This window comes from Salvelinus alpinus, chromosome 1, assembly GCF_045679555.1.
Source record: "Salvelinus alpinus chromosome 1, SLU_Salpinus.1, whole genome shotgun sequence".
NCBI lineage: Eukaryota > Metazoa > Chordata > Actinopteri > Salmoniformes > Salmonidae > Salvelinus > Salvelinus alpinus.
This window is the reverse complement of record NC_092086.1, coordinates 57,133,581-57,146,589: the sequence shown is the minus strand read 5'-3', so window position 1 is coordinate 57,146,589 and position 13,009 is coordinate 57,133,581. Positions and strand designations below refer to the sequence as shown.

At 42.6% G+C, this 13,009-nt stretch overlaps 1 protein-coding gene across 5 annotated transcripts; it reads right to left on the bottom strand.

The window, feature by feature from the left end:
• Nucleotides 1-535: 535 nt before the first annotated feature.
• On the bottom strand, nt 536-12,489 carry tnnt1 (troponin T type 1 (skeletal, slow)). Of its 5 annotated transcripts, none has more exons than XM_071411423.1 (14): nt 12,406-12,468; nt 6,385-6,412; nt 6,168-6,184; nt 5,637-5,699; nt 3,258-3,281; nt 2,742-2,763; nt 2,571-2,631; nt 2,291-2,407; nt 1,982-2,059; nt 1,717-1,830; nt 1,384-1,496; nt 1,104-1,194; nt 919-959; nt 536-777 (listed from the first exon to the last, which is right to left on the bottom strand). In XM_071411423.1, the coding sequence occupies exons 2-14, from the start codon at nt 6,408-6,410 to the stop codon at nt 732-734; spliced, it is 813 nt and encodes a 270-aa protein (XP_071267524.1). In that variant the 5' UTR covers nt 6,411-6,412; nt 12,406-12,468; the 3' UTR covers nt 536-731. The 5 variants fall into 5 exon arrangements, with proteins under 5 accessions (XP_071267524.1, XP_071267486.1, XP_071267514.1 ...); XM_071411385.1 differs by having other exon boundaries at nt 6,385-6,417; nt 12,406-12,466; XM_071411413.1 differs by lacking the exon at nt 6,168-6,184 and having other exon boundaries at nt 6,381-6,412; nt 12,406-12,489.
• Nucleotides 12,490-13,009: the final 520 nt, after the last annotated feature.

The following is a 13,009-nucleotide window of genomic DNA, read 5'->3' as shown; positions in this document are numbered from 1 at the left end:
TGCTCATTCGGAAATTACCATTACATTTCTATCGCAGAATCTGTTACGCTTCAGCGATACAAATTAAATGGGGCGTGTGTGTGTTTATGTGTTCCTCAACACATGAGACAGACAGTGTCATTACTGAGCTCTCTGCAAGTAGATCAGGCCTATAATTCCCTTCTGCCTGTCGAGTAACGTTATGTGTTGATGATTACTAGTGTGTGCTGTAATAATGGTTTATAGTGTCAGCTAATATGTGTGTTTAAACCAATGAGTGTGTCTAATTAGTGGTCACCCGGGTGTACAGGGTATTGTATGTAGCTCTACTGTATGTAGCTCTACAGAGGGTGTTACACATCTCTCCAGCAGAGGGCAGTGTTTCCCTAGTTCAGTAATGTGGGAGTAGGATGATGTTGGCCAGTCTAGACACTGATCTAAGGTCGATTTTGAGTCATTATACTTTCTCCCACGCTCCCAATAAAGTAATAAAAGTGTGTGTGTGTGTGTGTGTGTGTGACAATTTCCAGAGGCACATCAAACTAGCAATCTCAGCGAGTGTGCACCGTTTTATTATCAATACATTTTATTATAACTTGTATTTTGCAATGAAACACATGAGGACATGCCAATGAAGAGGGTGGCCACAACAAGAGAGGAAATATGGAAGAGGGGATGGTGGGATCTCCCTCCTTTCTTGTTCCCTCCAAAGTCGTCTTCTCCCTTCTGCTCTATGAGAGCGGGAGCTTCTTTTACTTCCACCGACCGCCAACCTTCCCCTTACCATGGACCTTTTTACTACAGGGGAGAGAGATAGGGAGAAAGAGAGCAATTACTTGTAGATAAATGCACATACCATACAAACACATGTTACCGAAAAAAGTGGCTAAAATGTTCATATAAAGAAACCACGAAATTGAATAGGGTTACTGTACTTACAATTTCTGGGCACTCGTGATTCTATTCAAGAGAACGATAATCTGCACACACAAAAAAAAATGACACGAGATCACATTGCATCAGTGACTTCGCGAATACTACACGACAGACGTACACAGTCGCTCACACACGAGCCTAAACATCTACGGATTCTGCCTTCGGTACATGCGTCCAGGTCTTCCCACCTGATATTTCTGTTTCTTCATGTGGTCAATGAAGTCAAACTTATCCGACTCCAGCGCGTAGATCCAGTTCCACATCTCCTGAGCTTGTTGCCTGGGAGACCAAGAGAAGGTGGTGGGGGGGTTACAGGTGGTAACCATAGCAACACAGTTGGCAGCCAGCTGTGTGGGCTTTGGACGTGAATTGTAGAAAACTCCAATGTGGTGGTGTAAGGAAGATTTTGGCCCATGTGTATTTGGCTCGGGGATAAGGTGAGGTGTGTGTGATCGGCCCGGGACTCACTTCAGGGCGTCCTCTCTCAGGTTGTCGATCTCCAGTGTGGGTCGTCTCTCGGACAAGGTCTTCTTCTTGATCTCTCTCCCCGTTAGACGCTTCCCTCTCCCGCGATGCTCCGCCTGAAACATGTCAAGCACGCCTAGAACTTCACAAACTCCAAAACTACATCGAATGTTCTGATTCTCTCTGTATGCTCACAACAGTCTGACAGAACATTTGACCCGCAACTGTAAGTTGACCAACAACGTAGATATTTTTCTTAATGAAACACATTTACTGTATGAATCGAAATAAATCTGTTCCTAAAGCTAACAAGCGAATGACAGTGGACATAAGTACCTTTTGCAGGAAGCCCCCAAAGTTGGCCCCCATGTTGGAAAGAACTTTCTTCTTCTTGGCCTCGTCTTCGTTCTTCTTTTTAGCCTCCTCGTCTTCCTTTCTCTGCCGTTCTTCCTGAGCACGAGAGAACGATGAAGTTAGAAAGGAAAAGTACATTCCGAACACGACACAAGTCTATCTGTTGCTTAAAACCAGGAGTACCACAGTGGTGTCTGTTTGTCCCTACCACAATCCTGGTGTACCGCAATAGTGTGTTTTGGCCTACCGCAATCCTGTTCTGCCGGTCCCGCTCCTTCTCCGCTCGAACTCGCTGCACCTCTGCCCTCTCAAACCGACGCCTCTCCTGTGGGGATGAGAGAGGGAAAGGATGAGAGGAAAGGACATTGGACTTTTTCATATCAACTTTTTTTTTTATCATGAGCTTGTGCGCTCCTTGACCAGGGTCGTGTTCTGTTGGGACCAAACTTAATAAAAAAAAACAAAACATGAGCATTGTTATTGGACAAGTTCATGTAGTTAAGGTTGTACTTCCTCTGTTCCATTTCAACATGAAGTATACATTAAGTTGACTCACAATTCGGTCCTTCAGCCCAATGAGCTCCTCCTCCTCCTTCTTCCTCTGGTCAAAGTGGACATCAATCAGACTCTGCAACTCAATGAGGTCCTTCTCCATCCTCTTCCTGTGGATGTCCTGAGAGAGGGAAAGAGAGGGGATTGAGATGAAATAGATTCTTATTCAGAGATGGGGTGGAATGCGGAGCTGCATCAAACTAACATCAATATTACTGTTCAGTGGTGAATTTGGGCCAATTCCTTAATGGGCCAATTCCTTAATATGAGATGACATCACTCACATCAAAGTCCACCCTATCCCCCTCTGGAATCTTGGGAGGGGCTAGCTGGGGCACCATGGGCCTGAGCGAGGGGGGGAATAAGTGAAATAGAGGATGAACAGAGAAATAAATGTTTTAACCTATTTGTCACACAACACAAAGCAAAATTGCCACAAACAAAAGTCAACATACTTGGGTATGGGGAGTTTCTCCTCTGTAGAGAGAGAGAGAGAAAGAAGTATTAACACATGAAAGCATGGAAATATATATTCTTGCTCTCATTCTGAAGATGTCATATGAAATCCATCTTCCTGAAGACAATAGAGGACACAAATCTCAAAAACAGGACAAAACGACAAGGCCATATGTTTTGCGTAAATCACACATTGATATCAAAAGGGTGCACAAAAAAAAGATTTGAGTTATGCCTGCAGATCTGAAGTTAGTATTTGACCTCCAGAGTACAACAGGAGCAACAGCATGCACTATCATCATCATCATCATCATCATCATGTGTCTGTGTGTGTAGCTACAGCAACAGTACAGCTTTGTTGATGAGGTCATGAGTTAAAGAGTTAGAACATGCGATTCCTTCTTCTTACAGGCATTTCAAATGTAGGTTGGATTTAATGTGATTTTTTTATTTTTTATTAAAAAAATCTATGTGTGCGTCGGGTGTGTTAGAATCACTCCCACAATCACTCTCACCTTCCTCCTCCTGAGCTTCCTGCTCTGATGTGCCAAAGGCAGAGAGAGAGCGAGAGAGAGAGAGCGAGAGAGAGAGAAAAAAGAGAGAGAGATATACAGTAGATATTGAGAGAGAGAAAGAGAAAGGGAGAGAGAAAGAGAAAGAGCGATAGACAGAGAGAGAGAGAAAAAGAGAGAGATATACAATAGATTTTGAGAGAGAGAGAGAGATGGGATAAAAGATTGAAGCAGAAAATGTATAAGAAAGGAGGAAAATAAGGAGAAACAGAGGGAAGGAGGGAGGTGCAAGAAGAGAGATATGGAACGATTGAAGAGAGAGTAAGTTTAATGCAGTGGTGCCGACAGACTTAGGAAAACTCACATTTCCCATCATGCACTGAGGGCAACATCATTGACTACAATTGTGTGACCCCAACAGCTACTAGAGGGAAATGTAGTTTTCTGAGACTTGAACTGTACAAGCATTCATAATTACTTATATGCACACGTTCACACATGTACATACAATAAGTAATTGCAAATGTTCTACATATGAGCATATACACAGTGTACAAAACATCAGGAACCCCTACTCTTTCCATGACACAGACTGACCAGGTGAATCCAGGTGAAAGCTATGATCCCTTATTGATGTCACTTGTTAAATCTACTTCAAGCAGTGTAGATAAAGGGGAGGTTACAGGTTAAAGAATGATTTTTAAGCCTTGAGACATGGATTGTGTATGCGTGCCATTGAGAGGGTGAATGGGCAAGACAAAATATTGAAGTGCCTTTGGTAGTAGGTGCTAGGCGCACAGGTTTGAGTGTGTCAAGAACTGCAACACTGCTGGGTTTTTCACGCTCAACAGTTTCCTGTGTGTATCAAGAATGGTCGACCACCCAAAAGACAGCCAGCCTGTGTAACACTTAACACCTTGTAAAGTGCATGCCCCTACGAATGTTTTATTTTTTATTATTTTTTATTTAACTAGACAAGGCAGCTAAGAACAAATTCTTATTTACAATAACGGCCTAGGAACAGTGGGTTCAGTGGGTTCCTAGGCCGTTCCTAGGCCTTGTTCAGGTGCAAAACGACAGATTTTTACCTTGTCAGCACGGGGATTTGATCTTGCAACTTTTCAGTTACTAGTCCAATGCTCTAGGCTACCTGCCTAGGCTACTAGCTACTAGTAGGCAGCCTAGTACGCAGGTAGCCTACCTGCCGCCCAAGTCTAAAGTAGTGTTGTGTTGTAGGGGATATACGAATAGAGGCTGTTCTGTGGACAAAAGGGTTGCAACGTAATATTAAGAAGGTGTTCCTAATGTTTTGTTCACTCCATGTATATTGTCTCCACATAAGGAAGTGCAGAGCATAAAAAAAGTCGAAAACTAAGCAGCGAGCAACAAAAACAAGCAGTTAAACACTGAAAAGTACTGCAGCGATAACAACAACTGTAAAACCCATACCGAAAATAGATTGAGGCTAAATAGAACGGAATAACCCTGTATGTAATCTGTAGATATAGATCATATCATAATTTTTTTTTGGATTGGCATTTATTTATTTAATATTTTTGTTGATATAATGTGTTCTCACCCTACCTGTGTACTCTTATTTCTCTGATAGCCAGGACCAGCACAGGGTCAGCCAATGGAAGCGGGACATAAGGGATATTGACAGGTCAGAGTGCATCACCCACTAGTCCGGCATTATACACAGAATACCTTGCTCATTAAGATACTAATGTCATCCGTATCTCATCTGAGTGACCTCGGCTCTGAAGTCAGTCTGATTGGACAGACAGGTTCTGTCGCTGATGATGATTTGTGAGGTCTGTTCATCTCTAGATTCTGATTGGCTATTTCTACACAGTGGGCTAATCATCATTTGGCATGACATCCTAGGCAATTCCCATGTAATCAAATCAAATCAAAGTTGATTGGTCACGCACACAGTTTAGCAGATTTTATAGCTGGTGCAGCGAAATGCTTATGTTACTAGCCCCTAACAATGCAGTAAAATGTCAAACAAGTACACAAATGATTTAAAATATATATATATATATATGTAGAAACACAACAAGAAATCAGGAAATGTCCGAACGAATCCAATTAAGAACCCAAATAGCATCAATGCACTACCTCTAGCCAACGTCACATAGAGCAAGTCACATGGTTCTAGTCTAAAGTGTTATACAGGATCTGAGGTGTCATTTGAGACAGCCATTGCTAAGTTAAAGTAGTAGAGTGTTGTCGGGGATTTAGGGTGTAATTTGGGACACAGCCAGTCTAAAGTAGTGTTGTGTTGTAGGGGATATAGATTGTCATTTGAGACACAGCCAAAAGTAGTGCAGTGTTATTGTACATATAGTGTGTCATTCGAGAGACAACTACTCTCACCTCCTTCATCCTCCTCCTGCGGATCTTCTTCTGGCTCCTCCTCTGGCTCCTCCTCGGCCTCCTCTGGAGAGAGAGAAAGCGAAAGAGAGAGAGAGAGCGAGGAGAGGAGAGGGGGGGTGCAAATGGAGAGAGAGAAAGTCAGAAAGCAGTTTAGAGGACACGAGAAGGGACATGGGGCAATGAAGAAATCCAGGCAACGCGGCAGACATAGGGGAAAAAAACTAAGAAAGACAAGTGTGGAGAGGAAAAAGACACATACGAGACAAGGGGATGGGGAGAGACATTAGAATGATGACTAAAGAGATAGAAGATGAAAGGAACGGAGGGAGATGAAAAGAGAGAGGGAGAGTGTGTGGCTAATAGAGGTCAGAGGCTTGGGGCTTTAAAAGACATTTGTCAGCAGTGTGCTGAAAGCAAAAGGAGCTGAGAGAATAGGCTAATAATAACAGGGCCATGGACTGCCACATGCAAGGCCAAGTGTGGTCCAACATGAATGACAACACTAACACCTCAGCTCAGCAACCCACTCACCTTCCGCCTGCTCCCCCCTACCAGAGAGAGAGAGAGAGGGGGAGAGAGAGCAAAAGTGTGTGTGTGAGAGAGAGAGAGAGAGAGAGAGAGAGAGAGAGAGAGAGAGAGAGAGAGAGAGATTCAGTTACCAATTCAGTTGGCAATAAATTCCAAATTTAAACCAGGAAAGTGGCCATCACAGCATTACATCGGTAATGTATATTATTTCCATACTCACTCGTATTCCTCCTCTACATCAGACATGGCTGCACTAGGAGAAAACCGAAAAGATAGTCGATATACATTTCATACGTAATCACCAACCTCTTTACAATACAATTGTCTAGTAAACTATCACGCATTACCACGACACAAAAATAAAATAGGTGATCTCCTTCCTCTTTTGACAGGCAATTTGATGGCTTAACCATCCCCCCTTGCTCAGTTAGGTTTAATTCAGTTCAAAGTCTTGCACAGAATTCACTACATCAAAGCAAAACGTAATAATTTTTTCGCCCCCCATACACACATGATATGTGTGACGGACACCACATTTCTCCCCGCTGATCACACTCATATATTTCATCCGTGCTCTAAGCTGTCAGAGTATTGGTCATCCTTTGTCACGAGCCTCTCTAAAGTTCTTGGTCTTGACCTGTGACCTTGCCCTTTGACAGCAACGGTTGGAGTTCCATCCGTGCTGCGGTCTCACCAAAAGTAAAGCAGACGTTGCAGCATGCTGTAGCCCTCCGACAGATCTTACTTCACCGGATGTCCTCCAAACCACCCACTGTATCAGCCTGGTTGAAAGACCTAATGTCTTTTCTTCGTTTAAGAAAAAAAAAAAAACACTCAGAGGACGTACTGATAACTTTTTTCCTGAGATGTTGACCTTTCGTTTCCTTTCTTAAACAATTACCCTCTATCGGTCAGGAGTAAGAACTAGGGCCGACAGGGGACAGGGGACAAGATGTTGTGATATATTTTAATATTATTTTCATACTGTATGTTTTATTCCGTGTGAGCCTTTTGTTTGTTTTCACGTTGCTGTTTGGCATTATATGTCCAATAAAAATGTAAGAAAATAATGGTTGTTCAGATGACATAGAGAAAGACACACACACTCACAAGGGGATTATGCATGTTGGACCATGGGGGTTTCTGCTATAAATTGTCCCATGTCGCTGACATCTTCCTGGCTGACAAGCAGAGAGATTGACAGTGTGAACAGGTGAGAATGTTACGGCCCTAAACACAGAGGGAGATACAGTTTCTATCACTTTCTTCAGTTCCCCTTCTTTGTTTCTCTCCTCTAATATCCATTCCTATTTGTCATCTTGAACAATAGACCAATAGATGACTTGTGTGAAGGAGTAGAGAGTAAACTTGATTGTACACAGCAAATTTGCCAGTGTTGATTGTTCAATGTCACATTTCTAGTGTTGATTCAGGAACTAAATTAACTTTGTAAGAGTGAAATTAACACTCAGTTGTGTAAAAGAATCCCCAGCGTTGGTGTTAATAGCCAAAATGATTGTTTTACACTTTGAAGAGTAAAACAGTCCCGTCAAAACCACACCCACCGTTATCATATTTCCCAGCATGCTTTACTGCAGGTAGATTTTTTTAGGACTGTTTTTAGTATCTGTGTTTTTGCATGTACATTGATTGATTGATGAATCTTATGCTGCACAAATATAACTAACATATTTTTCTGAACTAATCCAATCAGTTAGTAAGATTTATTGCACTCGTTACTGAAACGGTTGTTCTGGTTTAAATGGTTTACGTAGTCTTTTTTTTAAATCAACGCTGAATGCAGGTTAATAAAAATGACAACTGTATGACATCCTAACTCTGGCTGGATTCCAATAGGAATTACTCATTACTTTACCAGCCAGCATAATATGACCAGGAATGTCCTAACTTCACTGTGTTGGAGTAAAACTAGGCCATCAAAGCAAGGCCTTATGATATATGTAATGCAGTGTCATAAAGTTTAATGATAACATTCACCTAGGTACTCATTTGGTGAAAGCCACAGGTCTTAAAATAGAAAGAATTCAAAAATTGCCTCGGTAAATAACAAATACAGTCATGTGTGGTATCTCTACAATTGTATTTCATTTTATTTAACTAGGCAAGTCAGTTAAGAACACATTTTTATTTACAATGACGGCCTGCCACGGCCAAACCCTAACAACGCTGGGCTAATTGTGTGCCGTCCTATGGGATTCCCAATCACGGCCGGTTGTGATGCAGCCTGGAATCAAACCAGGGTCTGTAGTGACGCCTCTAGCACTGAGATGCAGTGCCTTAGACCGCTGCACCACTCGGGAGTGGCTTCATTCGAAAAGAAAAGGCACCATGGGAAATATGCAAATTGGGATTTAGACCATAGTGTTAAAACAACACTCAAAAGGACTGTTTAACACTAATAGGACTTAACTCTAGATTAAAACTAGAGTTGAATATAAATAACACAGTGTTAATTAACCCTGTTAAATTTGCATAACACTGGCAAGTGTAATGCAGAGTACATTTTTTACACTACCAAGTGTTACATTAACACGCAAAATGTAACACTATAATCAGAGTACCTTTTACACTCTGTAGAGTGGGCCCATGTGTTATCCGTGGCAGTGTTAAAATGTACTTTAAGTGTTGATTTAATACTGCAAAAATGTACTGCGATAGCCGTGGTTGGTTATACTTGGGTTTGTATAATCAAAACCTATAGGTCTAGTCCTCAGCAATACATGTTGTCATTGAATAGAAGGGCTTTATAAAACTTCACACGTGTGGCATGGGGTTGGTTTCAGCACATTAGACAATTAGATTGACTCCTGGTCCTTCTTTCCCCAGTCCTTCTTTCTCATCTTCCTCTTATGTCTATCAACCCGTATTCTTTGTTGTGTCTATAAACCCCTATTCTCTTTTCCCGGTGACGTCTCTCTACAATGGTGTCAGCTGAAACAATTTATAGCATAGCATTGCCCAGGAAATATTTATAGGGCACATAGGTGTTGTCGCGTCTCTCCCTCACTTGGTTTTGTGCCTGAAACAATGTCGGCCATCCTAAAATGCCATCGGCGCCTCGCGGAGATTAATCCATCCCTCTTTCCAACGGGTGTCACGGCTAATGAGTTACTCAGCGTGTTTACCTAGCCAACGGAGGGGCCAATGAGACGCACTGACGGATGGACGAAGGGACACATGGTGGGTGACAACATCGGTGGAGGTCCAGTGCTGATAGAGTTGGTCCTGTCATTACCTTGCTTCCAAAGCTCCACTGTGTTGTGTTTGACTTCTCATGCTCGTTTGTGGTACTACATTGTCATGAGTTGATTGACGTTTTTAATTTTTTTCATTCAGTAGACTGTATTTTTCCAACGTATTGGGTTAGTTAAATGATGTGCTCCTAAAAGCTAGTCATGGATCTGCTTCCCTCTCCCTAACCATTGCCACATTCACTTTCAGACAATTATCAACGCTAGATCAGTTCTCCCTGTTTTTACCGGCCAAACATCTGAAATCCACCATTGTTTAAGACCTGACTCTAGGCCTGTACCCAAGCTTATTCCACTCCAACCAGGAACAGGGTCATGGTCATTAGGCACTAAGGTAAAAAAAAAAAAACAGACAAACGGGGAGAGACAACCTGGAATTGTCCAATAAGATGGTGCAAAACATTAAAACATTTTATTGCATGCCCCAATGACCAACCCAGGAGAAGCCAGCATGGATATGGAAAAAGGGTGTGAACTCCAGCTGAGGGAGGGAGGGTTAAGAATGCCGGCCTAGCAGTAGGCCTACCAGGCGAGGCAGCAGAAGCCCACCAGTTGTAGCTAAATGGCAGTTGGTTGGTAAGCGGTCCGGCAAGACAGCCAGGATTTGAGGCAGGTGTAAAGTTTCTCCGGGACATCAGCGGAGGGAGCATTAACGGTGGAATTCTGATGGGTTAATTTTAGTCGAGGACGCGGTGGGATGGGAGGCAGGGTGGGGAGACGGTGGGAGATTAGAGTGAGTCACACCGGCTCGTTATCACTGCTATAGGGTAGAGGACCGTATTAATAGTCCTAGGGAGGGAGGGAGAACGGGGATCACTGCTCCTAGCTATCTGTCTGTCAGAATGTCTATCTAACCCGGTGGGAACGAGGAGGAGGGAGGAAGAAGAGGGCTGACATTAGGGCTGGCTACAAGAGCTACAAGGTCAATGACGGTCCTGGACTTATCCCTGGACTTATCCCAGCCACTGCTATTAAAGTACAATCCATAATCATCCACAGGAGACAATATATCCAAAACACAAACCATCATACATGACCAGGCCTACATTGATCAGTACAGGCAATACATACAGTTGAAGTCAGAAGTTTACATACACCTTAGCCAAATACATTTAAACTCAGTTTTTTACAATTCCTGACATTTAATCAGAGTAAAAATTCCCCGTTATAGGTCAGTTAGGATCACCACTTTATTTTAAGAAAGTGAAATGTCAGAATAATAGTAGAGAGAATGATTTATTTCAGCTTTTATTTCTTTCATCACATTCCCAGTGGGTCAGAAGTTTACATACACTCAATTATTATTTGGTAGCATTGCCTTTAAATTGTTGAACTTGGGTCAAACGTTTCGGGTAGCCTTCCACAAGCTTCCCACAATAAGTTGGGTGAATTTTGGCCCATTCCTCCTGACAGCGCTGGTGTAACTGAGTCAGGTTTGTAGGCCTCCTTGCTCGCACATGCTTTTTCAGTTCTGCCCACAAATGTTCTATAGGATTGAGGTCAGGGCTTTGTGATGGCCACACCAATACCTTGACTTGGTTGTCCTTAAGCCATTTTGCCACAACTTTGGAAGTATGCTTGGGATCATTGTCCATTTGGAAGATCCATTTGCGACCAAGCTTTAACTTCCTGACTGATGTCTTGAGATGATGCTTCAATATATCCACATACTTTTCCTGCCTCACGATGCCATCTATTTTGTGAAGTGCACCAGTCCCGTCCCTTTGTGAAGTGCACCCCCACAACATGATGCTGCCACCCCCATGCTTCACGGTTGGGATGGTGTTCTTCGGCTTGCTAGCCTCCCCCTTTATCCTCCAAACATAACGATGGTCATTATGGCCAAACAGTTATATTTTTGTTTCTTTAGACCAGAGGACATTTTTCCAAAACGTACAATCTTTTTCCCCATGTGCATTTGCCAATTGTAATCTGTCTTTTTTATGGCGGTTTTAGAGCAGTGGCTTCTTCCTTGCTGAGCGGCCTTTCAGGTTATTTCGATATAGAACTCGTTTTACTGTGGACATAGATACTTTTGTACCGGTTTCCTCCAACATCTTCACAAGGTCCTTTGCTGTTGTTCTGGGATTGAATTGCACTTTTCGCACCAAAGTACGTTCATCTCTAGGAGACAGAACGCGTCTCCTTCCTGAGCGGTATGACAGCTGCGTGGTCCCATGGTGTTTATACTTGCGTACTATTGTTTGTACAGATGAACGTGGTACCTTCAGACGTTTGGAAATTGCTCCCAAGGATGAACAAGACTTGTGGAGGTCTACAATTTTTTTTCTGAGGTCTTGGCTGATTTATTTTGTTTTTCCCATGATGTCAAGCAAAGAGGCACTGAGTTTGAAGGTATGGCCTTGAAATACATCCACAGGTACACCTCCAATTGACTCAAATTATCAGAAGCTTCTAAAGCCATGACATAATTTTCTGGAATTTTCCAAGCTGTTCAAAGGCACAGTCAACTTAGTGTATGTAAACTTCTGACCCACTGGAATTGTGACACAGTAAGTGAAATAATCTGTCTGTAAACAATTGTTGGGAAAATTACTTGGGTCATGCACAAAGTAGATGTCCTAAAAACTCTGTTTTTTTAACAAGAAATTTGTGGAGTGGTTGAAAAACAAGTTTTAATGATTCCAACCTAAGTGTATGTAAACTTCCGACTTCCAACTGTATGTGCACCAACTAAAAACAATGACAGGGTGTAGGTTTGATCTAACAGGTACAAAAACTGATGCCACAGACAGATAAGTATATTTTTGTTAGGAATATCTTAAGATGCCAGTTTCCCAGACACAGCTTAAACTGAGTCTTGGACAAAAAAAAAACTTTAGTCCAAGACTAAGCTTAATCTGTCTGAGAAATTGACCCTACATGACCAAAACTGAGAGAGCAGCATCAGGAGGTGAAAGGTCATTCAGAACCTGGATGTACAGAAGGAAAGTTGGAGAAAGACTTACCGAGAGCAAGGTGAGGTTTCAACGGTGTGACAGGCAGATAGACAGAGGAGCCCGGGAGAATGACAATTGTAGTAAGAGACAATGGGAGTTTTATACAAGGGAGGGGTGGTGATGGGCAGTGTGTGTATGTGTAGGGCAGAGGGCCATGGGCGGATTAGGAAAGAACTTTGGGAGAAAGACAACCGCCTACTGGGATTAAGAGAACGAGGGAATGACCTCACTGAACAAAAGAGGGGCAGGTGGACGAGAGAGAGAGACAGAGACACACAGAGAACGAAAGAGAGAGAGAAAGGGGAGACAAAAGAGGGATGGATGAGAGGAGCATACCAGGGCCAGAAATAAATGGCCAGAAATAGGTGGGATGAGTATTTTCTTCCATCCCTTTCCACGAATAGGGTCTTCCGTTCATAGAGGGACTCCCGGAAACAAGTAGTAAAAAAAAGTCAAACCCATACTAAAGAGACAGTTGAATGGGGTATTGTTGGGATACATGTCGACTAACTGCAAGAGTGTTCGAAGGACTGTTATGGCTAAATATGGCTGGTGTGATAATGAGAATGCATGGCTAATGTTTCGTGTGATAACGCTTCATTTATCAAAGATG